Here is a 23,341-nt window from a genome sequence, read left to right as displayed (position 1 = left end):
CTGTGTTTTTTGTGGGCGTGTCTGTTTGATTGACGGCCCTGTGGTGCAGTCAGGTTACAGCTATCGGTGGGCGGCACGTAGTAACACCAGGTTTCCAATCAGATCGAGTGAGATTTCCCGCTCGCTCTCCCTCGGCTCGTTCAAATATGGTCACTTCCGGCTCCAAACTGCTCAGGACTAGCAAAGATGGCGAAATCCAAACTTGAGGCTTCGTAACGGCCATTCACAAACCAATAAGTTACTTGGCTTTTGGTAGCCGCTTGGTGACAACACAATGATGTCTTTTGACAGCTGCTCAATCGAGCAGAGAGATGCCAACAAGTGGCAGTGCCCGCTTGATAAAACCTCTCCGCCCGCGCCCTCACATAGTTCTAGTTATATCGGACTACCTTCTTCCAGATGAAGACAATTGAGGTGTCCTTGAATTGTTTTTGCCGAACTCAGAATGCTAATCTTGGACAGTCTGTTTATAAATTAGGAGTGCCCTCATGGGGATCCTAACACCACCTGCATCAGAGAAGTAACTGTCAGGCTTGAACAACAGCATTTCCCTGCCAGTATCAAAAGATGTAATAAAATAAAATGGGCACAATATCAATGTTTTACTGAATTAACTAGATTTTGTGGCTGTTTACAGGGATGGATGGGGTATTTCAAACTTCAACAACACGTCATACAGGCGTCATGTTGGTTTTGTATCTAAGATCAAAATGTGCAAAGTAAGCTGTCAAGTAAAAACTTAAATACAATATTGAGGTGAGGGTGAGTAAATAAAATGATCACAAATTTGAAGCAATATGTTCCAATATTAATCCTGTTTTCCCATCACGTCATCATTCAAGTGAGTAATAGCGACACCATTTTTTTAAATTGGTAAAGTATTGAGAGAGAGAGTGCTTCAGCCAGCAGAAGTGAAAAGGGCTGTGATGTAATACGTGAGGAAATTGTGCCACATCATTGTATGACTATTAAAAATGTTTTTGCCACTAACAGTCTCACATTCTTAAATTAATTATCTGACAAGATGATGGAAAGGATCCCTGGCCCAAAACAGAGCTCTTGCTGAAGTCATCTTATCAAGTCCTCGAGGGTCCATGGAGATTCCCCTCAAATGCCTAAGTGAAGCCCAAAATGTCTGACCATGCAGTTTGTGCTCACTGCAAGCGCCCCGACTGCAACTGCACAAGGAAAATAAAATGGATGTTTATTTTGAAGAGAAGGTTCGTGAGGATGTTAAACTCTTGCCATTTTTACAACTGTCTGCCCAAACGTCCACCATAGTGAGGTGATAACAGGCATCACATGCAGCCATGAGAACAATGGAGTAGGTCCGTTTGTAAGTGTGGTGCTTTGATTTGTAAGTGCTTTTCATTGACGGCTCTCAAACACAGTGGGAAGTTTCAGATTGTCGAGAGATCCTGTGTTATGTCCACGATCTGGGCTCAGGACGGGAAGGCAACAGTCCGGCTCACGTCTACATAGCAGACCGACGCCTACCCTGAATTTCTAGTATGAATGGAACCGTGTGTGCCTGCGCTGCCTACATTCAAAGTCTGCATCAGTCAGCCCACGAGGACATGAAACCCATGAATAGGCCTGAAATGGTCTGATAAGGACCATTATTTTCAACACCACAGTTCCTGTTGCAGCTGCACTGTTTGAAACTCTTTTTATTCTTCCTTTCTTTTCCCACTGTTTGTGTGTAGTTGTTTGGGAACCTGGCTCTAGATGACGAGGGAGAGAGTGCCATCAACCAGCATAATAACTTCAGAACCTTCATTATGGCCCTAATGCTGCTGTTCAGGTAATCTTCCTCTCCTTCCCTTCGTCTCTTCTATCCTTCTTTACTCAAATGTAAAAATACTATTTTTGGTGGTTTATGCAGTATGGGCTGCAGCAGTGAAGTGTTTGTGTCGATGTCAGAAGGAACATTTTGATACATGGTTCTTTCTGCAGGTGCTAATGTTTCTAAAGGTATAAAATCCAATTATGCTGTTTTGGTTTATGTTGACCATTTACACCCTCCGGCTGCTCACCGTTGTGTGTCCCCTCATGCAGGAGCGCTACAGGCGAGGCGTGGCATGAGATCATGTTGTCTTGCCTGGGGAGTAAGGAATGTGACCCGGCCTCAGGGAATACAGAACCCGAGTGTGGCAGCACCTTCGCCTACACCTACTTTGTCTCCTTCATCTTCCTCTGCTCTTTCCTGGTGAGAAAAAACAATGAATGTCACTTTAACCAGTTAAATTAATCAACATGTGCAGTCATATGTATTTTTTAGATTAAACCAAATTACTTCTGGTTAGAAAAAAATATATTTTGGTGGTTGCTTTTGCATAAATAGGCCAGCGGGGTATCACAGCAAAGCATAGTCACTGCAATGTTTTGCCTCATTTTGGCGTGAAAACTACACGTATGTATTATCAGACTCAAAGAAGGAGGTCATGTCATGGAGTACAAAGAGTGATAGGAAGTAGGAAGGATGGTCGGAGGTAGTACGGAACCCACATTGGACTTTCACCAGGGAGACAAGTGTTATTCTGAGAAAGAGAGAAAGAGAAAAGTTCACACGGATTTCATTTAAGTTACATACATAATGTAACGTATTTAACACGTCACGTATGTTAACTCACAAGACTTACAAATGTTACTTAAGTCAAATTATTAAAATGATTTTAACCAAACCATATTTTTTTTGTAACCGTAACTAAGTACAACCCCGTTTCCGAAAGACATAAGACAATGTATCAAATGACTGAACTGAGAATTTGTTTTTGTTTTATGAAAACATATGCTCATTTTGAATTTGATGGTAGCAACATGTTTAAAAATAATTGGCCCAACAAAAACTGGAAAATTTGTGCAATGCTAAAAGAAACACTTTAGCAGTGTGTTTAGAAGAACATCTCACAACTAATTAGGTTAACTGGCAACAGGACAATAACATGGTTGGGTATAAAAAGAGCATTTCAGAGAAGCAGAGTGTCTCAGCAGTGAAGATGGGCAGGTGCTCATCTTCATCATCTATGGTACATTATATCATTAAAAGATTCAGAGACTCTGGAGAAATCTCTGAACACAAGGGAAAAGGCAGAAAACCAATATTGGATGGTCGTTTCTGTTGTGGAAATCACTGCATGGGCTCAGAAACACTTCCAAAAACCATTGTCTGTGAAAACAGTTCATCGCTGCATTCACAAACGCTGGTTAAAACTCTAACATGTAAACAAGAAACCATATATAAACAAGATCCAGAAACACCGCCACTTTCTCTGGGCCGTAGCTCAGGTAAAATGTCAAGCTGTCCTTTGGTCCAAAGAATACAAATTTGACATTTTTGGGGGAAATCATGGAAACGGCATCATTCCGGCTAAAGAGTCACATTTGAACTAAGCCGTGACCTTTTTCTAAACATAGCCACATGTGTTTTGGTGCTCAAACCTAAGGTTCCTTACTTTTCACACCTCGGCATGGAAAACTGTTACTCAACCTAACACTGTATTGTCTTGTGGACTGAAGCTTAAATCACACATTTTGGCTTGATATTGGGTTTAATACATATACACAAAAACCTCTAATGCAATATCTTTTTTTTTTTGCAATAAGTCCTATTTTCCCAGGTTTCTTCTTCTTTGGGTTAAAAATGTGTCTTTGCCAGTGGAGGTCAATGGGCAAAATGATTTTTAGGTTCCAGGTGATTATTAAATCAATTTGATCAGAACAGCTTTGGAAGCAGTTTATTTGCCACATAATGTTCCAGATGCTGAATCTGTTCGTGGCTGTCATCATGGACAATTTTGAGTACCTGACCAGAGATTCTTCTATCCTGGGGCCGCATCACCTGGACGAGTATGTAAGGATATGGGCTGAGTACGACCCTGCTGCCTGGTGAGTGAAATGCACGTGGACTCAGACACACACTTTAGCAGGCATACAATTATACACATGAAGTATGAACTATGTATTCACTCACATACATAGTTATAAACAGACATATAGAAAGATTAATGCACTCATGCAGCGCTGAGGTGTAATGAAAAACAAATTAGATGTGTTTACACACATTGGTGCAGTCTCCTGCTGAATGTAAAGTAACTTTTAACCCCTGACTTTCTTTCCCGCCTCTGAACGAGGCAAAGATCTCATCCAAGAAGTGTGATGATGAAACAGGATCTACATCATATGATAGTAGGATTTAGAAATAGGGCAGTTCAAACTGTCCTGAGTAGAGTTATCCAGCCTTCTCTCTCTCTCTCTCTCTCTCTCTCTCTCTCTCTCGCTCTCTCTCTCTCTCTCTCTCTCTCTCTCTGTGTGTGTGTGTGCGTGCGCGCATGTGTGTGTGTGTGTGTGTGTGTGTGTGTGTGTGTGTGAGATGAAGGTTTTTCTCAGTGTAAATAAAAGCCCTCTCCTTCTCTACTTTTTCTTTCTTATCTCCTCTTCTTCCTCTTCTTCCTCTCTCTTTATTTCTTTCTCTCTCTGTATTCTGTGTGTTCCCTCACCTAACCTCCCGTCCTTGTATTTTTCTTTCAGCGGGCGCATACATTATAAGGATATGTACAGTTTATTGCGAGTTATCTCCCCTCCTCTGGGTCTTGGCAAGAAATGCCCACATAGGGTGGCCTGCAAGGTTTGGACTAAACCCCTAAAGCACAAACTTAAACGCAACCTGCTCGTCTTTAAGAGACTGGAATGAATGTCGCTCTATATCACTTTTAAAACAAATTCTTTCCTACTTCAACATTTTATTTCCATTGGTTTGATTTGTCTGTTTGGGTTTGCATTATTCACCTGTTTTAAGCTCATTTCACCATTGAATCATTTATTTTGGGGTATTCTGTTGTTAATGCATTCTGACATGACAATGAGAATGTTTGAGACAATGCAGAAATGCACACACACACACACACTCTTGTACACACTCACACACACACACACACACCGACAGCGGTGTGTGAAGCATGAGGTGGTGCACTGCACTTGCTATTGTCTTCTGACTGAACGCTGGGAAAATGACACGGATGTGTTCACCTTGAATTCAGTATGACGTAAACGTTAGAGCGTAGACTCCAGTCAGCCATTGTCTTTTATTTCTGCTTGCTGTCTAATTTTGCCTGGGCAGAAAATGGTCGAGCAATGTGCATTGTTCTTGTTTGAGTTGGGGTTCGGGAGAGGGAGGCGGGCTTACTTTAGTGCAGAGGCATACGCAGAGAGGGTTTGGTCTCCGTACTGTCACCACGTTAACCTTCATAGCTGCTAGGTGGGCCGGTGTTTCCCAGTCATGTGTCACTGAACCTCCAAATTCTGCAGACTTTGATTGTAGCCACAAAACCACAAAATACAGCAGCTTGTATCGGCTGCTGTTGTTGTTGGTTAGAATGAACTGCTGCAGATTCTTGTACCTCCGTGACACATGTTTGGGAACTACTGTGCTGTCTGTGCAATGTTAAAACCACTATGTGTGGATTTTATTGAGGTTATAGAATCCTATTTTGAAGGCGGATTTGTAGAAAAAATTCAACAGTTCTTGTAATATTGTAGTTTTATTACTTCCACCGATAACATCCTACATATAGTGGCTTTAATGAATTAAGGAATCAAAAGGAGTGTTACGCCTGTTACAAGCTCACAACACTGCAGACGGCGATGCACAGGGGGCAAGCAGAATATGTCTATTGGGTAATCAATTCAAAATTGTAGCAATGTCAAATTAATAAAAGGATCCACTACCAATGAGGAAGTTATTTTCTTCATACATAAAATTAGTTATCTTATATTCTCAGCCCACAGAGATCTAGCATAACTTCAATCTGTTTTTGGATGTATGCTTTCGTGTACAAGCTTTCCTTCTCTTTGGCCGTTTTTATGGTCAATACTTTAGTCCCATATCACATTGACATGACTTGTGCACGCTGGTTATAGGCAGAGAGCTTGTGAATCCCACAGTGTTGGCACACTTTGAGTGGAGATTGTAACAGGCCTCGTGGTGACCGTTATTATTTATTGTTACCTGAAGTACTATAATAATATGGCCAAACCTGCTCTGTTTGTGGCTCTGGTGTATTGATATGGGGGAAGAAGGAAAGGGGCAGGGTGTGTGTGTGGTTTGGGGCAAGGACTCTGGACATCAAAAGGTCTTGTGTCCACCAGGTACCTCTTAACAACTTCCTGTGTCAACAGATGCTCGTGGGGAGAATTGATGGTCATGACATTTGCATTTTCTTCATGCTTGTCAAGACCCTTTTAAGGTGCTGGTAAAAAAAAAAAAAAAAAAGCATTTAAACATCTAGAAACGTGTAGGTTATTATTCAATGCTAAACATCTATGTCATATATAATTTCCTGAAAAAGCATCTCTGTATTTGCTGAGCTGTTGCTGTCATGCTTTCAATGATTGGCACAGTTGTTTCAGAGGTATAAGACCAGTAATGTGACTGGCTGAAATTGTACTTATCAATCTCTAAAACATTCAATTTATAGTCCACTCCATCCATTTGTACTGCTGCACTCACATAAACCCAAATAGCACATGGAAACACATCCACAGAAACATACTGTATATCTAAAACCCTGGGCACACACAACCAAAACTATTTACAGTCCTAAAAATCCAAAGAGGTCAAAGATAAAGAACTTTTTTGTGACGTGTGTGAAGTGACCTTCTAAAAGCCAAGAATCCGCTGTAACTACTGTCAGGGCATGGTGACCCTCCCCATCATCATATGGGAGGGCTCCCATGAACATCCGAAGGTGCAGCAGTGAGCGGAGGTTCCTGGTGGACACGCAGCCTCAGTAACGGACTGCATTGACTTGTCACTGTGACTCACTCCGATCTCTGCAGCGGTGCTTTTCTTTGCCTGCTAGAAGCCCCGCTGCCAGTTCTATCCGAGCGGCGAAAGAGGGCAAAGACCAACAAAAAAAAAGAAAAAAAGCCCAAATCTCCTTTTCACCTCGCATAGAACGGTATCTCAACAGCAACTAACTAAACTAAATAACACCTCCTCCTCCAACCCTCCCCTCCTTCCCTGACCTTTCTCCCTCCCTTCCTTCCTCACCTCTCCGGTACTTTATGATATAGCAGACTAGAAGCCACGTAACACACCCCCTCGTTCTCTCTCGTTCTCTTTCTTTCTCTTTATCTCTCACCACAGCAACCACATATCCACAGCGATCAAAACAATAACCTCTGTGTATTTGTTTCCCCCCCCTCTTCCTTTCCTTTGTCGGTTTCTTTCTTTTTTCTCCTCATGTCTCCTCCCCGAACACACCTCTGTGCGTCTGTGTCCTTCCCCCTCAATCCTCCCTCTTCCTGCCCCTCATTGTTTTTCTTTCTTTCGTTTTCACGTCGTCCGTCTTTGTTTTGTCTGTTGTGTGTGTGTGTGTGTGTGTGTGTGTGTGTGTTGGCGTACGGGTGTTGAATGCATGTGTGTGTGTGTGTGTGTGTGTGTGTGTGTGTGTGTGTGTGTGTGTGTGTGTGTGTGTGTGTGTGTGTGTGTGTGTGTGTATGTGTGTGTTTGTGGCCACCCCAGCGGCCGGATCAGTTACACAGACATGTATCAGATGCTAAGACACATGTGTCCGCCGCTAGGCCTCGGGAAGAGGTGTCCCGCCCGGGTCGCCTATAAGGTAGACTCGCCCCCCACCTTATCCCTCCACCCCCCTCAGCCACCACCCCCACCCACCCCCACCACCCCTACTCCCATCATTCCGTTCTTCCCTCTTTCTCCCCTTCCCATCTCCGTCTTCAAACCTCCCTATCGCTGGGGAGGAGTACCTCTCCTTCTCTCATTTCCTGAAACCTACCTGTCCCCTTTCTTCCTCATCCTCCTCACCCCTCTCCTCCACCCCCATCCCTCCTCCTCCTCCTCCTCCCAGCGGTGTTCTCCTCATTGTCTGTTAGTGGTGGTTGTGGTGGTGGTGAGCACTGTCCTCTCTTCTTTCTCTCCGACCGCGGGGATGGAGGAATGGGCTTTTGTCGTGCAGTGAAGTGAAGTGATAGTGGAGTGGTAGTCAGTCCTCTTTCTTTGGTTTCCTACCTGTCAGGCCGCAGGAGTAAGGGAACGGAGGAGGCTTTGCCCGTCCTTCTGCAACCTGCACGGACGCATGCACACACACAAACCCTAATCCAGGTAGAAAAGCATAGTTAGAGCACAGATTTGACGAAGCATTTGCCCTTTTCCACAAAAAAATATAACGTGAGAAATGTGAGAAAACTTTCTTTGATGGTTTTAAAACTGATCTTTATATATTTTACCATTCTGCATCTAGCAGTATAAATACATAAAATGCTAAATAACCGTGAGCCATATTCTTGTCTGTTGACTATTTCGTTCAAAAGATTTAGAATTAAGAATTAAGGCAAAAAAATATATACCAAAAAATGTTAAGATACATTGTCCATCCCCATTTCCTGATTAGGTCACACGTTTGCAGTACATTTTAAAAGTTGCATCCTGGAAATGACGCCTGCTGATAGTCATAGTGAGCACATCTATGAAATTATGTAACCTACAAAGTGAAAACTAGTTTACACAATCCATTGTTTTACCATAAAAATACATATAATTTCTCCATGTGAAAATCTGTAGTGTATACACCAACATACAATCTGAAGAGAGAATACTTGAGTCAGAGTCATGTTCACACAGTGCAACTATTTGCTTACGATGCGGGTACAGAAGGACCGGCAAGGGTGTCTGTCTTCAGTTCTCTGCGCCTCTTATTCCTGTGGATGGCACTATAATGCACACATACATGACCACACACACTCACGCTGTGCACATAAAACTACATCTTGTGCATCATAAAATAAGTAGAAACAGTTCTGGCCCATCTAGCTTTGTCTTTTTTTGGTCTTTTTTCCAAGATGTATTTTTTAAACCTAAGGACGCTTCAGCGTCTTTGGCTTCTTTGTGCCTCAGACCACCCGGGTAACGATTTGGGTCGAGCATTTCAGCATTCGCTGTCTCTTTGTCTTGTTGTCTGCTCTTTCTCGCCACCTCAGTAGAGTCCTACTCTGTCGTTCTTCTCTATTTTCTTATTATTACTGACATCCAGATTCATCAAAATAATATTGATAGGATGATTTGGTGCTTTGGGTGTTTTAGCAAAGAGCAAAGAGCGATTTCTCCAATTGGTATCGTGGTGCCAAGAAGCTCTGAAAAGTAACACCCAAGTAAAAAAAAAAAAAAGTTGCTATATTGTTGCTTGAATCAGGAATTATCTGATTAAAAACAAGATATAAATGTACATAAATTGCCAGCTTGAAGTCCTTGATGATTTTTAATACCTGCTTCTGGCACATTTTGGTCACTACCAAAATTCAGTCCTTCTTAGGCCCTCATTTAAACCCTATACTAGCTGGTGACATAACTTGCTATCAATTCTAATATTAGTATTCTCAATTATCAAGAAAGACTCTGGCCATTTTCAACATGTACAGTAGATCCACCTCTGTCCCTAAATATGACCGGTTCCTATATACAAGCCTGCCATTCATTATGTATGGTGAGTGAACACGGTGACTTCAATCAGATATTTCAAACACTGTAGTCTCCTAAAAAAAAATGTAATCTGGGTGTCGGTACCTCACTCACTTCTGTCACTTTTGTCTTCTGGCTTTGTTCATTTCTTTGCTCTCCTTTTGACTGTTTTTTTCCAAAGTTTTGGCCCTTCATTGTCTCCTAATTCTGTTCCTTTTTTTCCTGCCTTCTGACTATCTTTCTCTCTCTCTCTCTCTCTCTCTCTCTCTCTCTCTCTCTCTCTCTCTCTCTGTCATTCTTCTGTCCGTCCACCTCTGCATTCACTTGTCTGTCAGCAATTAGGATCCATCTTCATCCCTTCATATCGTTCCTTCGTCCATCCGAGCCCACTCTGTCTCTACTCTCCCTCTCCTCTCCGTTCAGTCTTTTTCTCTCCAGAATGTCAATCTGTCTCTGCAGTGGCCCCCATCACATACTTCAGCCATCAAAGCCTTCCAGTATTCATTGATACAATTTCACAGATTTAAAGGATCTTTTGAGATCAGATAGACCTCATGAATAGAGAGGGGAAGGTTTGACACTGATCAGGCAAAGTTCTTGATCTTCTCTTTAGTGGACACTCGGCTTCTCTTTTTAAAAAAGAAAAAGGAACAAGTTGATAACTGTGTATTGCTACACCTCGTTTTTCGAACTGACCTCTAAACCTATGTCAGTGTTGTTTAAGTCCTCGTCTTTATCTCTTGTCGTGTTCTGTAATTTTCAGCCTCTCTCCTCTCTTTTCTTTCTATCCACACACACACACACACACACACACACACACACACACACACACACACAATCAGACACACACACACGCACACAGTTCCTCTCTCTGTTAACTCCAACTGACCCACGTCCTATTTCAGTGTTCTCACAATCCTCCTCTCCCTCCTCATTCTCGCCCTTCCCTTTATATCTGTAACCACATCTCATGACCAAGCTTAGATTCACCCAGTTTAGCTCAACTAACAGCTGTCCCTATCATGTGTCCCCTTTGACAGACCCACCCCCCTCCCCCACCTTACCCCACAGTAACTCTAACTCCAAAGTGTAGTTGGTCCGAAACAAAAAAGAAGCAGAAAGCACATCAGTCATCTCTTTTTGATCTTCTCTATGATTTTTTTCTTCTTTCAGGGAATGTCACAACTCTAATCCTCTCTAACTCTGACACGCCCTTAAGACACTGCACCCGTTTGGCATCGAGAGAGATCTTGACTCAATATGAACCATTGCTGTCCAATTTGACTTTCATTTAGGGAGCCATGAATGTAAAATGTAGAGAGCAAAAAAAAATGAATAAGATAAGAAATGAATCTGTCAATCAGTAGGATCAATCCAGTTGGATTGAGGATACTCTCTTTGCGCGGATGCACGGCTGCTTGTATTGTAAAAGTGGGTTTTTAGGGAAGTCGGGGGGGGGGTAGTGGGCTGGGTAGGTGGGAAGCTGGGGCTTAGATAATAAGAGTAAAGTAAAGGCATGTTGCATGCTCTGTGTGTCCATGTATGTGGGGGTTTTCTATGGGGTTGTTGTGTGGTGTTGCATGCAATCCTCGCACTCTCTGTCGCATGGCTACGGGCGACATCGAGCCTGCCTGCTGCCTGCCGAGCGCTGTGGATGTTGGCCGATGCCCTTTGCCTGCCGCACACTCGGCTTTGGGCATGCCCGACACTCGCACACACTCAGGAACACACGAGCACGTACACAACCCCACCGCCATCGTACTACCGTGCTTGCCATCGTGAGTGCCCAACGCTCATGTTCGTAGGTAAATCTGATGGATGTCAACTGGTCAGGATAGGAACGGCAAGTGACCCTTGCTGGTCCAGCTTGTTTCGTTCTATCTGCAGGTTTCTCCATCAGTTTTACCTGGTATAGTCATGTAAAGACAGGGAACCTCCTTACAGGTAGGGGGAGCTCTATAGCAGATGCCTTAGTTAAATAACACCCCGGCGGTCTCCTGACAAATAGCAGAATTACACCAGTGATACTGTTATTGTTCTCCAGTCAACCTATTTTGTCTCCAAAGGACTCCAATTAAGCCCTCTTAATTGGAGTCTGTGCAAATAATTGTGTGTAAGTGGGTGGGGAGGGGTGTTGGGGGGGGGGGGGGGGGGGTCAGTGTATGTGTACTGTTTTATATCTATATATACTGTATATCTCTATGTGTGTAACAACAGAGATGTGTAAATGCACCCCTGCATTCACACATTTAGGGAACATGGGCACAGGTTGGGTCGGAGGCCAATTTGGCTCCGATTGTTCTTCCTTGTGGTTCTCGGCTCTCACAGTTGCTTAGCAGCAGATGGCCCTCATTGGATCGCTGTGCTGTCTCGTAGAGTATCACTGGAAAAACAGGAGACACAGGGACTCACCTACTCCAGTGTCTTCCGTCAAGCACTTGGAAATGCGTAAAACTGTGCAGCAGACTTAACACATGGATGCATAGCCATCACCTTATATACTTAATACATCACATTTATCAGAGGACTTTTCAAACTGAGCTGCCTCCAGTTGAAATTGACTGACTTGACACCTAGCCATACTTGCCTTCACTCTAATCTGTCTCAGGGAATATTGAATTGACAAATCAACTATAATTGGCTGCTGTCTATGGAGCTCTCTCAACCCCGCCCCCCAGCCCCTCACCCGCTCCCCGTCCCGGAGGTTCAGGCACACCACACTGTAGCAAGGACACATCCATTTCTCATCCTCTCATCCTGACTGGCTCTCCACAGAGGCTGCTGCGCATGGATCTGCCAGTTGCCGACGACAACACAGTGCATTTTAACTCCACCCTCATGGCTCTGATCAGGACTGCACTGGATATAAAGATTGCCAAGGGTATGATTCTAATGAACTTTCACACCATTATTCTGTTGTGTTCCTGTCTGACATTCCTGAGGAGTTAATGATTTCTCATCTCTCAGTTTCTGTCTGTTTCTCTTCCACAAGAACGTTTGAGATTATTGTAGCAAATGCGACAAAACTATGACAGTTAAGAAACTAACAAATGACTCTTTTGTTTTGGGTGAATGTGCACATGCGTGAATGGATAAATATATTTATTTTGGGATTTCATGCTTTTGGTCTGTGCCTTCCTGCCTGTGTTTATGTGTGAACTGTTTGCATATGTTCGTATTTGATCGGTTTGTGTGTGCAAATGTTTGCTGTGTGTGTGTATGGAAACTCTGGGTCACGGCCTGCACCCAGGCGGTGCAGACAAGCACCAGATGGATGCCGAGCTGAGAAAGGAGATGATGGCTATTTGGCCGAACTTATCGCAGAAGACTCTGGACTTGCTGGTTACACCACACAAGGGTAAGTTGCAGGAAACAGCGCGTAGTGGTGTGTGTGTCCGATCACCAACTCACCAAGAGGACAGCTTCTACCAGCCAGTGTCATTCACTGCTTTGCATCTCCTGATCAGACTACTACATCACAACACACAAGCTGAACCTCCACACATAGTTTTACATCCATCAGTGTTTATTCTCTACATCCATCCTTCTAATACTGCAGTCTATGGGAAAATGTAACAGGTTGCCATAATACTGGATATCAACTATCATCAGCTCTATGGGAGTTATAATGGATTTGTGTGACTCCCTGGTTTATTGTATAGCATCGTCGTTAGGTCAAAGATCCATTTGACTTGACTTGCTTGATTTAATGACGTTAAATGTAAAAATATTAAGGTCAAGATATCCATCAGGTTTGTTGTCAGTATTTACAGTCTTGAGAGATTAAACCCAATTGGGTTTGGTGACCACCTGATCTTTCTCTATTTTCAGATTATTAAGGCCCTTTTTTCCTGATGATTAGTCACCCAAATTTTAATAATCAACACAGGCAGAGATACTTTATTTGCCCCTATAGGATAATTGATCTGCAGCATAATCACTGCTGCATTTTATCACAACATCATACTCAATCCACAAAATGATATAAAGTTAGTAATAGACATACAGGTAGAGAGACTCCAAAGATGGATGGCCACACCAGGTGGACATCTTGCTTGATATATTATTTGTTTGGAGCAAATGAAAATTTTGACCTGTTTTTGGTAAATAAATGGAGACAATATCGTCACCCAGAGGGCAACAGTTTAAAGGAAGAGGCATTGGGGTGCCTCTTGTTGCCAACCATTTTCTTTGCCTTATTAATCCATCTTGGAAGGGGTGAGGCATTTATAAAGCCAAAAAATAAATCAGACCAATTTACTGAATACATGGTTCTGGCCACACTCCATTGAGGATTGTTTCCAGTCTTTGTATCCTAATGGGCATAGACCTCGGGTAATGCAGCAGCCTTAACCAATTGACTACTGTGTACCATAAGATCTGTGCTGAAACTCTTCAACCACCATTGTTGGAACTACTTTAATGGTGTTGCACTTAGCCAGCATCACTGGAGGCTGTTTGGTCCTCCCTTCAGAGTGTCTGAGCAAACTTCAATGTGAACAGGGTTTCCAAACTAAAATCACAGCATAGACCGATGCTGTGATAGTTGGACAAAGCCAGGTCAGCATTTATACTGAACTTTGCTAAACAGAGATTTTTTTTTCTAGATATCTTTGGAATTTATATAGGTGATGCTTCTTGTTTTTCTTTGGCTTAAGTAGTTCTGTATCATTTGCCTTCAGGATAAACATCCCATGCTCTAAAACACCAACCATAAACATACATTCACACACGTGTAGACAGACACATCGTATCTGAGTGGAAACAGTAGCATACACACACACACACACACACACACACACACACACACACAAATAAATACACTGCTCTCTGACCCATTTAGTCAGTCCTGCTATCAGGGGGTGCCCGCTATAGAAGATCCTCTATAGAAGTCTTTTCACTACAGGAAGAATTCACAAACATATAAACTAGAAAAATAGATGTTCATGCATAAGTTTATATTACTGTGAATGATTATTTAAGTAAATGTGTTTAGAATAATGTTATTTAAATGAGCCCAACTAGTCCAATGCATGTTCAACAATAACTTCAAGTTGTTTGACGAAATGCATGGCAGTAAACGAGGTAAGCGATATGCATGGGCATGTCTTATCGCCCAGTAGTACAATAAGAGAATAAGATATGTGTGGTCATATCTTATCATGAATTAATATCGGTTTTATTGCTCGAAGACTTGTAGCCACGTCACTTCGAAAAGGGCACCGCTCATTCAGACAGAAATGATCTGACAGTCAAAACAAAGCTCAATATTTTTCTGATTTTAAATGTTTATGTGTTTCATCCAAACTCTGGGGATACCTGTCCAGAGTTTTTAGAAAAAAATTGAGCTCCTGTTTTCCAGGTATCATTTGACTCAGGTGTCCATGTTTCTTAGTGAGGTGGCTACCTTGTCCTTTGCATTGATATTGAAATGAAAGCAAAACCAGAGATTTTTATATATTACGATGACAGTGAAGGAATGAGAAAATGTTGATTGATAAGACTGAAGAACAGCATCTGCCTGTGAAAAGACTATCAGCTTTGTTGCGTTAATAATTGTACAGTGCTGTAAGTTTGTATTTGTCTGTTGTACACCAACAAGTGAGCTCAGCTTTGCTTCAGTTGAACCTCCACCACAGAATGTTTAGACAGCGGTTACCAATGTTCATTTAAGACAGCAAAAGGTTTCTATTAAGTGTTAAAGTCATATATCTTTATATTGAACAGTTTGAATTCCTCAGCTTTCTTAGAGGTGAATCAGAAATCTGCCTGTCACACTGCACAATGCACGGAAGCATGTCATCAGCAGACCAGCACACTCTTTCCTTTATCTTCACTTATCACCGATATAAGCATATAATATTGTTAGCTGATTAAAATATAATTTGCCATGTGAGCTTTTTAGATTGTGGGTGAGATGGAGGCTTACAGGACTAACTTTTAATTAAGTCTGTTCCCTACAAATGCGCCTTTGTGTGTTCGGAACAAGTAATGACATTGGAACATTGGCTTTTTCACTCCTCCAAAACACTTGAACGTACAAATCGAAAACTAAACCTTTAATTTAATTTCGGAAGGTCAGCTCTGTCCCATCACAGACTGCACTGAAACACAGTTGTCCCAACTGCTGGTGTATTCTGCATGTTATTGTATATTTCTCTGTCGGTGTTTGTGTGTGTTGTCCCCCACTCCCATCCCCCCCACGGCTCAGGGTCCCATCTCGCTCGGGTCTAATCTTCCAGGGTAACTTGTCATTTTCTCAGCAGCCACAGACTTGACGGTGGGCAAAATCTACGCTGCCATGATGATCATGGAATACTACCGGCAGAGCAAGGCGAAAAAGCTGCAGGCGCTGCAAAAGGAACAGGTAGACTTTTCCAGAGAGAATGCCTCAACGCAAAAAAGACCTTTATCTCTTTTCATTTTTCTGTTCTTCTTCCTCCTGGCCTCTTTATTTTGATACTGCTGCCGCTTCCCCTTGGATTGAATATTCCCTTTTTTCTGCCGAATATGGATTTAAAAGCATAAGAACCATGTCTTATACATTTAAATCCGATATAGACTCCCAGCTACACGTCCAAACAAATCTCTCCGTCCTCTCAGCCTGCGCTGTTCCCCCGGTTTTAGCATGCTACCTGAAATTCTGCTATTTTTTGTCAAGCACCGTGTTGCTCCCTTGGCTAGCCTTATTCCTTTACCGTGCTTGTTCAGAGGTATCCAGCCGTTTTACTTCTTCTGGCCAGTTAACACCCACTGCTTAAAATCTTCTTTTTCTTTTCACCACGAGCTACTTGATCATGGTGAGGAGAATTTGGTGTTATAAAGGTTGAACTATGGTTTCTGGTGTTGATTATGTTCCAAAAAACGATGATGACGATACCACATGGCCTTACCTTTTGTTCCTTGTCAGTGCTCTTTCCTTCCCGTTTGAGATGCACTCGCTCCCGCCGCTTCTCTATTTTCAGTCCACACTCTGCGGATGTGTGGAAACATCTCTCCACTCATGTAATAACTTCTGTTCGGTCCTAAATTTCACGTATTGCAACAAAATTCTAATTTATTCGTGGAACAGGATGAACCTTATTCATATTGGCTGACACACGTTTCCTGAGATGGGATTTCCATTTTGCTGCACAACGGAGTGCATTGGTGAATGGAGAGTATGTTTGTCTTTTTTCTTTTGAACAGTACGCCGCTGCAAATACAGTATATGTTGGTATGTTCCTGAATGCAGCTATTTCATTGGACTGAGTGGACAGTCCCACACAGGCTCTCTCAACATCAGCTGTCCATAAGGACTTTAACCAGTTTGTCCCAACTCATGTCGACATAATCTGTACATTATCTATCTTCGTTTTCCCTCTCTTTCTCTGTGGTATTTATTTTCATTATGCCATATTGCTTTAAAGGAAGAATCCACCCAAAAACATCATAACACTGTCGTAAAGGCCTTTACTGTTTTGGTGTTTGATGATTTGTCCTTTTTTCTTATAGTTTTGACAAATGTCATGTTGAGATCATTACAGTAGAGCTAGTATGGGGTTAAGTAGCAGAATATGTCTTTCTATCTAAAACAGTATATCAATAGTAACTTTGTGGAGTTCAGCAACCACGTCAGAAAAATCCATCAAACATTCGACAAAAGAACGACTGAAATCGAGTGCAGTAGTAACATGCATGGAGTTGTACTTGTTGTATATGTTCAGAACCTGGCATTAACATGTTTCTCCACATGCGTCTCGAGTAACCACTTGTGATCGGACGTCACTTCCACCCTCGATATGAAACTGAATACATACATCAAGTATGTGTCTATTAGACATTTATGACACATTTCACATCTGTCCTTTTTTAATTCACAGCGTGAACCGCCCCAAGCATGTAGGTTTTTGCTCAGATTATTTAATTATTCCAGCCGGTTTGAGAGAGTCAGAGTCTGTGCCGCAGTGGATAGATGAACTGTGCGAGGGGGGGGGGGGGGCAGCTCTTAACCAGCTGTATAATTGACACCAGATGTGAGCAGGCTCACAGGCTCATATTGAGTTTACCTGAAATGAAAACAAAAAAATCTAAAAGAAATAAGTGCATTCGAAAAATATCACTTTTAAACCAAAAAAATGTCAAAGTAGAAAACAGAGGGTGGATACTTTCTTTAACACCTCATTTGTTGTGCTTGTCTCCTTTTACCTCCATTCCTCCTCCTGCTATGTATTACACATGCATGCTTTCAGTGTTTGTTGTTGTTGTGTCCAATATTTTGTTTGTGTGTTGTATGACACTTTCCAGCCATGCCGCCTCTGTCCTTCTGATGCTCTTTGTTTATCCTTCCAGGAAGAGATGAGACCTTGACCATTCAAGCTCTCCCTATTTGGTCAATCCAGATTGATTGTCACCAAGTTTTCATGAATCTGTCTGTCTGCGGTGGTCATTGTTGGTATGATGTTGAGTGGAGATTCCTGTGACCAGTGGCTCCCTATGAAATCAGTCTATCCTGGGTCCCTTCATTGATACATATGCCACTTCTGAAACCTACTCCATTAGGGCCGTTATCCATGTTTTGTGTACAGTGTTTCCACCGTAATCCATCGAAATGTTTGTACCATGAATTTTGTCGCGATGCGTCGGTGGCTCTGGCCAGTGCAGGACCGGACTGTCCAGAGACAAACGTAAGCCATTTCTCTCCTGAGCACCAGAGATGACAACTGGACAGGATTAGACAACCTTTGACCTCTTAAATCTGAGCTATTTGTGTTATCATTAGGTAGGAAATAGAAGGTATTCAGTTGAATAGGAGTCAACCGTCACAGTGATTTTCTCTGTGTTTTTGAAGGAGAATTGATATTTCATGGACTCATAACAGGCACTAAATTGTTTTGTGCTTAAATAATGTCAGCTTTTCAGCCAGCTAACCAAAGTTGGCAATCACCTATGATGTGCATCGTAGCCAGACCAGCTTCCTGTCCAGCAGATCAGCCTGATGTTTCTGAGGAGGTTTGGATTTGGATTTGTTTCTGAACAAGTTGTGACCTCATTAAGCTTTCAGCTCTTACCTTCCCAGCTGTGGAGGGAAGACACAGGCTGTAGCGGACATGAACCGTCGCCACTAAGCCACTCCTGAGAGGCCTCTATTATGCAGGATACCCTGGGAGGAAAACTGCTTGACCTCTGAGCGGCCTGGTGGAAACAGAAGGGGCTTTTTAATCCAACTGGTTCTGGATCAGATGTCTTACTTCCCATAAAACGGCATGTTACTCAAAAAGTCTTGGCAGATGAAGGACACGGATTGTCAAAATATGATTTTTGAGTAAAATCTCTCTTTATTCGTGTGTTTCATGAGTATGGTAATATCGACCAAGACCTGTGATTTAAGAGCAATCTTATCTCCGATTCCTAAGGTAGAAGTTCCCCTCTGACACAGATCTGAAATCAGCTTTCCCTCCCTGAACAGCATCACCCAAAAAAGGCCAACATATCTTAAAGTCACTAATGTGCCTTTAAGCAGCAGTTCAAGGTGGCTGGCAGACTCCAGATCAGTCGTCTGGCAGGAAACTTTACCTTGGATACCCACAGCCATGTGCTTGTCGATGGCGCCCCCGTGTGGGTGCATGCTGCGAGTGCATCCTGTGTTTGTGTCCTGTGTCTGCCCCCTGAGTGTGCCTGATGCAAGCCTGCAGGCCATGTCGTGTATCTCACACAGAACCGAACGCCATTAATGTTTCAGCGCATGGAGCCGCCCTCTGAGGGAGGGGGCCCGGAAGGACAGGGGGGGCAGGGCCAGAACGGCCTCCCCAGCACCCAGCCGGACAACATCAACAGCATGTGAGTGGACTGGGGAGGGTCGGGGGCTTCGTGTGCACTGCACTGAACTCTGAGACAGAAAACACATAAAAAAGCAAAGTCAAATTCCTTTCAATAGAGTACATACACTACCGATGTATTCACGCTGTGCATGTACTCACATGTCCACAGTGGACATCAGGGCAAGAAGAAGCGTTTTTAAATTTTTCCACTTTATCTGATTTTTACAGGAATTGGTTATTTCTAAAGACAAATTGTCAAGTATAACATCTTCAAATCATTTTCAATAATGAATGCCATATTTGTTTCTCTTAAACTCCTTGCAGAAAGAGGTGGTGCTGCCTTCCACCAGCTCGTCCTGGCTACTTCACCAGAATTTAATGTGTTTGTTTTAGTTTTAATAAATGCATTTTATTTCAAACTCAAATCATTGGCTCCCAAAATTTTCCACAGAGGGAGACTTTATCTGTTTTACATGTGTACATTTGACCACAAAGTGAATCCAGTTGAAAGATCACAAATAAAAAGTTAAATAAAAGTAAAATAGAGATCTCAAATATGAACACCTGCTGTATAATTAGTGCAGAGTTGGGGTCAGTTTCAATAAAATCAGGAGGCGGAACTTTCAAGTTTAAATTTGTCACCTAATTTCCATAGAAATGTTTATAGTGAAACATCTGTTAGATAATAAATTCAGCTCAAGTCATCACCTGAATGAAAAGTTGAAGGTAAAGAGACACTGCCTGTCATACATACATACAGTATGTTACAGTACATACACACCGTGCATCTCCATGATGTAGTTATCGTCAGTCAATCATGTTGTTTTTGTTTTTGTTTCGTTTTTTTGTATTTCTCTGGTGTCGGAGTGTGTTTGTGTGTGTGTGTGTATGTTTTCCTGTTGTCCATTTCCCGACTCAGCTTTATGTGAAGGTCTGTGGGCAAATGAAATGCCCTTTGGAAGTTGCACACGTTCTGTTTATCAGCGTGAAACTGAGCCAAAGTGGCAAGAATTCACACATCTCTGTGTATGTGCATGTATGACAGAATGCAAAAATATAAATGTATGTGTGTGTTTGTGTGTGTTACTATTTGAAATCCTGTTGCCTTTCTCCCAGTATTCAGAGTAGTTAGGTGATAAAGGGATGCGGAAGTCAGTCAGTCTGCAGCAACACACTGTAGCATACTAACCGTCTTAATACTGAAGTTAGCATGTTACCGCACAAAGATTAGCGTTAAGCTTGAGGCATAACTGTTGTTTACAAAGTACCACTTAGACGGATGAAAGTTTAGCCAAGAAAGTCTGAGACATCCCAGCAAGGCTCCAGGACAGAAAACAAACCGTTTTGGCTTTTCTTCTGGTCCCTCTCCTTTTGTTAGATGCTACTTTAGGCATCGCTGACAAATCAAAACATCTTAGTATCACAATAATATTCAGAAATATGCTTTGGCGTAATAAAACTCGTCTTTTTTAAGCAGAATACGCAACTTCATTGGTTGAAGATGATGTCTGACTAAGTCGGGTGCGAATTTCTAGTTGAAAAGCTTCTTGATCTGTAATCCAACTGTGTGTGTGTGTGTGTGTGTGTGTGTGTGTGTGTGTGTGTGTGTGTGTGTGTGTGTGTGTGCGTGCGTGCGTGCGTGCGTGCGTGCGTGTGTGTGCGCGCACGCCAGACCTCCCGAGGGTGGCATGACTGAGAGCCAGTCGTGGGTGACACCCAAACCCCAGGAAATGTTCGAGAAGACGGGGAACTGGAGCCCTGACAGACCGTACCCCGACGACCTCCATGACAACCGCCACAACCCCCAGGTATGATGAGCCCAGACATGACTGTTGTCACCGTGTCAGCCAAAAACCCACCCAGTCCCTCTGCGTAAACCCCGCGGGTTACATACTGGTAGTGTCAGTAGCTGGGTGTAATCAGCAAAGACTTCAGTCGTAAGACATTAAACATGCTGATGGTGAACGCTGCTCAGGATTCCTGCTGTTGCAATGCATTTATTGAAAACCTCTCGAAAGCATCACACTTATTACACATTAATAAAACACAACACCATTTTATTTATGGAACAATAATCAAATGCAGAAAACTGCAGTCTCGACCTGCAGAACAATTCTCTTGCAATTCTTTCGGAAGCTATTTAAAGTAGTATAGGAAACATTTCCTTTGCTGTTAAAATGTAAAACGTGTTGATAATTAACCTATTCGACAACATTTTCAGCCACTGCTATGCCCACTCTTATATAAAAGTTGAGATGATCTAATGTTAACCTATAAATCGAAATTTTTGGAGCTCTTTTAACTTAGAAAGCTCTAAAACTGCTATAGTTTGATGTTAAAAGTAGAACTTTTTAAATCCATTGTTAAGTAGTAAGATGAGTGGCTGAATGGAAAGTAAAACCTCCTTTTTTTGGAGTTTTTTTGGAGTTTTTTTTTTGCTTCTTAGGGTATTTTATCTCAAAATGTCTTTACTGATTAGATGAGCATCACAAGGATAAAAACATGGGAAATGATCAGACCTAAATTCAGTTTCATATTTCTGACATGAACTGAGATCAGCTGGACCGGTGTCACAGAACTCCACCTTGATGCGCTGTGTTTGAGTGTCCTTCTTGTGAAAATGATGACAGCTGTTAGCTCTTTGTCCACTCCGTCATTCCTGGCACCAAGTTCTCAGCAACCTCCAGGAAATAAGTTGAGAGTTTCAACCTTTTCAGGGTTTGAAGTGTTGGATGTTGCTGCTCTTCCTCCAGCAGACAAGACTGCGGTGTCTCTCTGTCCCCTTTTCTTTTTTCAGACCTGCCTATTTTTCTCTATATTTCTCTTTCTTCATCTTCCAGCTCCACATCTCCTGTCTTCTCTTCATCTCACCATCTTCCTGGCCCTCGATTTTTCCTGTTCACTCTTTGACCTCCTCTCAAGTCAGTGGCTTGGAGTTGGTAGATGTGCTTTGTGATCTTCACCTTTTCCCCTTACTTCCGCTTGTCTGTTGGGACGCCTCATCTCTCTATTAAACCTAAGGATGTATATGGATAAGAAATTGTTCAGTGTACTGTTAAGAAAGAAAAGGCTGAAATTTGAAAATCCATTTGCTTTTGAGATATTTTCTGCCCCAGTTTTAGATCCTTGTGCTGGCACTATGATGCCAGAAAAGGTACCAGCGGAGCAGTGTTACCAAAGAAGCTTTTCCCAGAGGTCGAGGTTTGGATATTTGCCACAGTCCAGAATGACGCAGGTCCAATTCACAGGTCCAATTCACAGCAGTATTATACACTAACCCCTTAATCAGATGACCGATGCTGTGATATAATGTGGTTTTATTGCTTATAAACTGATCGAATCAATACCCACTTTATCTAAATGTTTCAGACGCTCATTTGTATTTGCAACAGTTAATTTATGCAACTTGTTGTTGCATAAATGGCAACAAAAGAAAACTAATAGGGTAGCTGTATCTTATCTCCTCGTTGACTTTACTTCATGGCCCTCCTTCGGTCAGGCGACGACCTCTCGCCCCTCAGCAGACAGCGGTCACGTCCCCTCTCATTGTCTTTTACAGACTGTAGAGATGAGGGAGATGGGGCGGGACGGGTACTCCGACACTGAGCCCTATCACCCAATGGATGGGCATGGGCGGACCCTCTCCATGCCCCGCCTCTCGGCAGACAACCAAGTGAGCACCTTCATCCCACCATCATCATTATCACTCGTCACCATCATCACTCTCCATCATTATACCTGTTAGCTGCAATGACAGTCAAAGTGAATCCAAAAAGTCTTTGCTTGCATCCTAAAAAACTAAAAACAAGTGTGAAATCAACTAAAATCAAATTTTCAAAAAAACAAACATACTATATATTTACCCATATCTTAAAAAAAAAAAAAAAAAGCATATTTACTAATTAGTTTTTCTGTGTTTAAACTGTTTGTTTGTTTTAAAATGTCCTATATTTCTTGGTAGGTCCATTTTGCCACAGCAAATGTACAATTAGTATTACTTAATTGTTATATCATTATGCTTTAGAGATGTTTATGTTGATTATATACTTGTTTTTTTACTCTA

At 42.3% G+C, this 23,341-nt stretch overlaps 1 protein-coding gene across 14 annotated transcripts in view; it reads left to right on the top strand.

Annotated features, from left to right (window-relative positions):
• Positions 1-23,341, top strand: part of cacna1ab (calcium channel, voltage-dependent, P/Q type, alpha 1A subunit, b) — a 139,619-nt gene that overhangs the window by 100,123 nt on the left and 16,155 nt on the right. For 6 of the 14 annotated variants that reach the window (XM_069167642.1, XM_069167637.1, XM_069167641.1 and 3 more), the window contains exons 35-44: positions 1,707-1,804; positions 2,059-2,209; positions 3,761-3,888; positions 4,531-4,627; positions 12,254-12,359; positions 12,729-12,836; positions 15,742-15,845; positions 19,176-19,297; positions 20,951-21,086; positions 22,838-22,951. In XM_069167642.1, the coding sequence (XP_069023743.1) occupies positions 1,707-1,804; positions 2,059-2,209; positions 3,761-3,888; positions 4,531-4,627; positions 12,254-12,359; positions 12,729-12,836; positions 15,742-15,845; positions 19,176-19,297; positions 20,951-21,086; positions 22,838-22,951 (1,164 nt within the window). Of the gene's footprint in view, positions 1-1,706; positions 1,805-2,058; positions 2,210-3,760; positions 3,889-4,530; positions 4,628-7,525; positions 7,623-12,253; positions 12,360-12,728; positions 12,837-15,741; positions 15,846-19,175; positions 19,298-19,602; positions 19,704-20,950; positions 21,087-22,837; positions 22,952-23,341 lie in introns of those variants that run through there. The other 8 variants (XM_069167645.1, XM_069167644.1, XM_069167643.1 and 5 more) reach the window with 6 other exon arrangements.

Source organism: Embiotoca jacksoni, unplaced genomic scaffold (genome assembly GCF_022577435.1).
Source record: "Embiotoca jacksoni isolate LCO1_2020_lvr unplaced genomic scaffold, fEmbJac1.0.p SCAF_4, whole genome shotgun sequence".
NCBI classification, from domain to species: domain Eukaryota; kingdom Metazoa; phylum Chordata; class Actinopteri; family Embiotocidae; genus Embiotoca; species Embiotoca jacksoni.
Note: the sequence above shows the minus strand (reverse complement) of the source record. Positions and strands in the feature narration are given on the sequence as shown.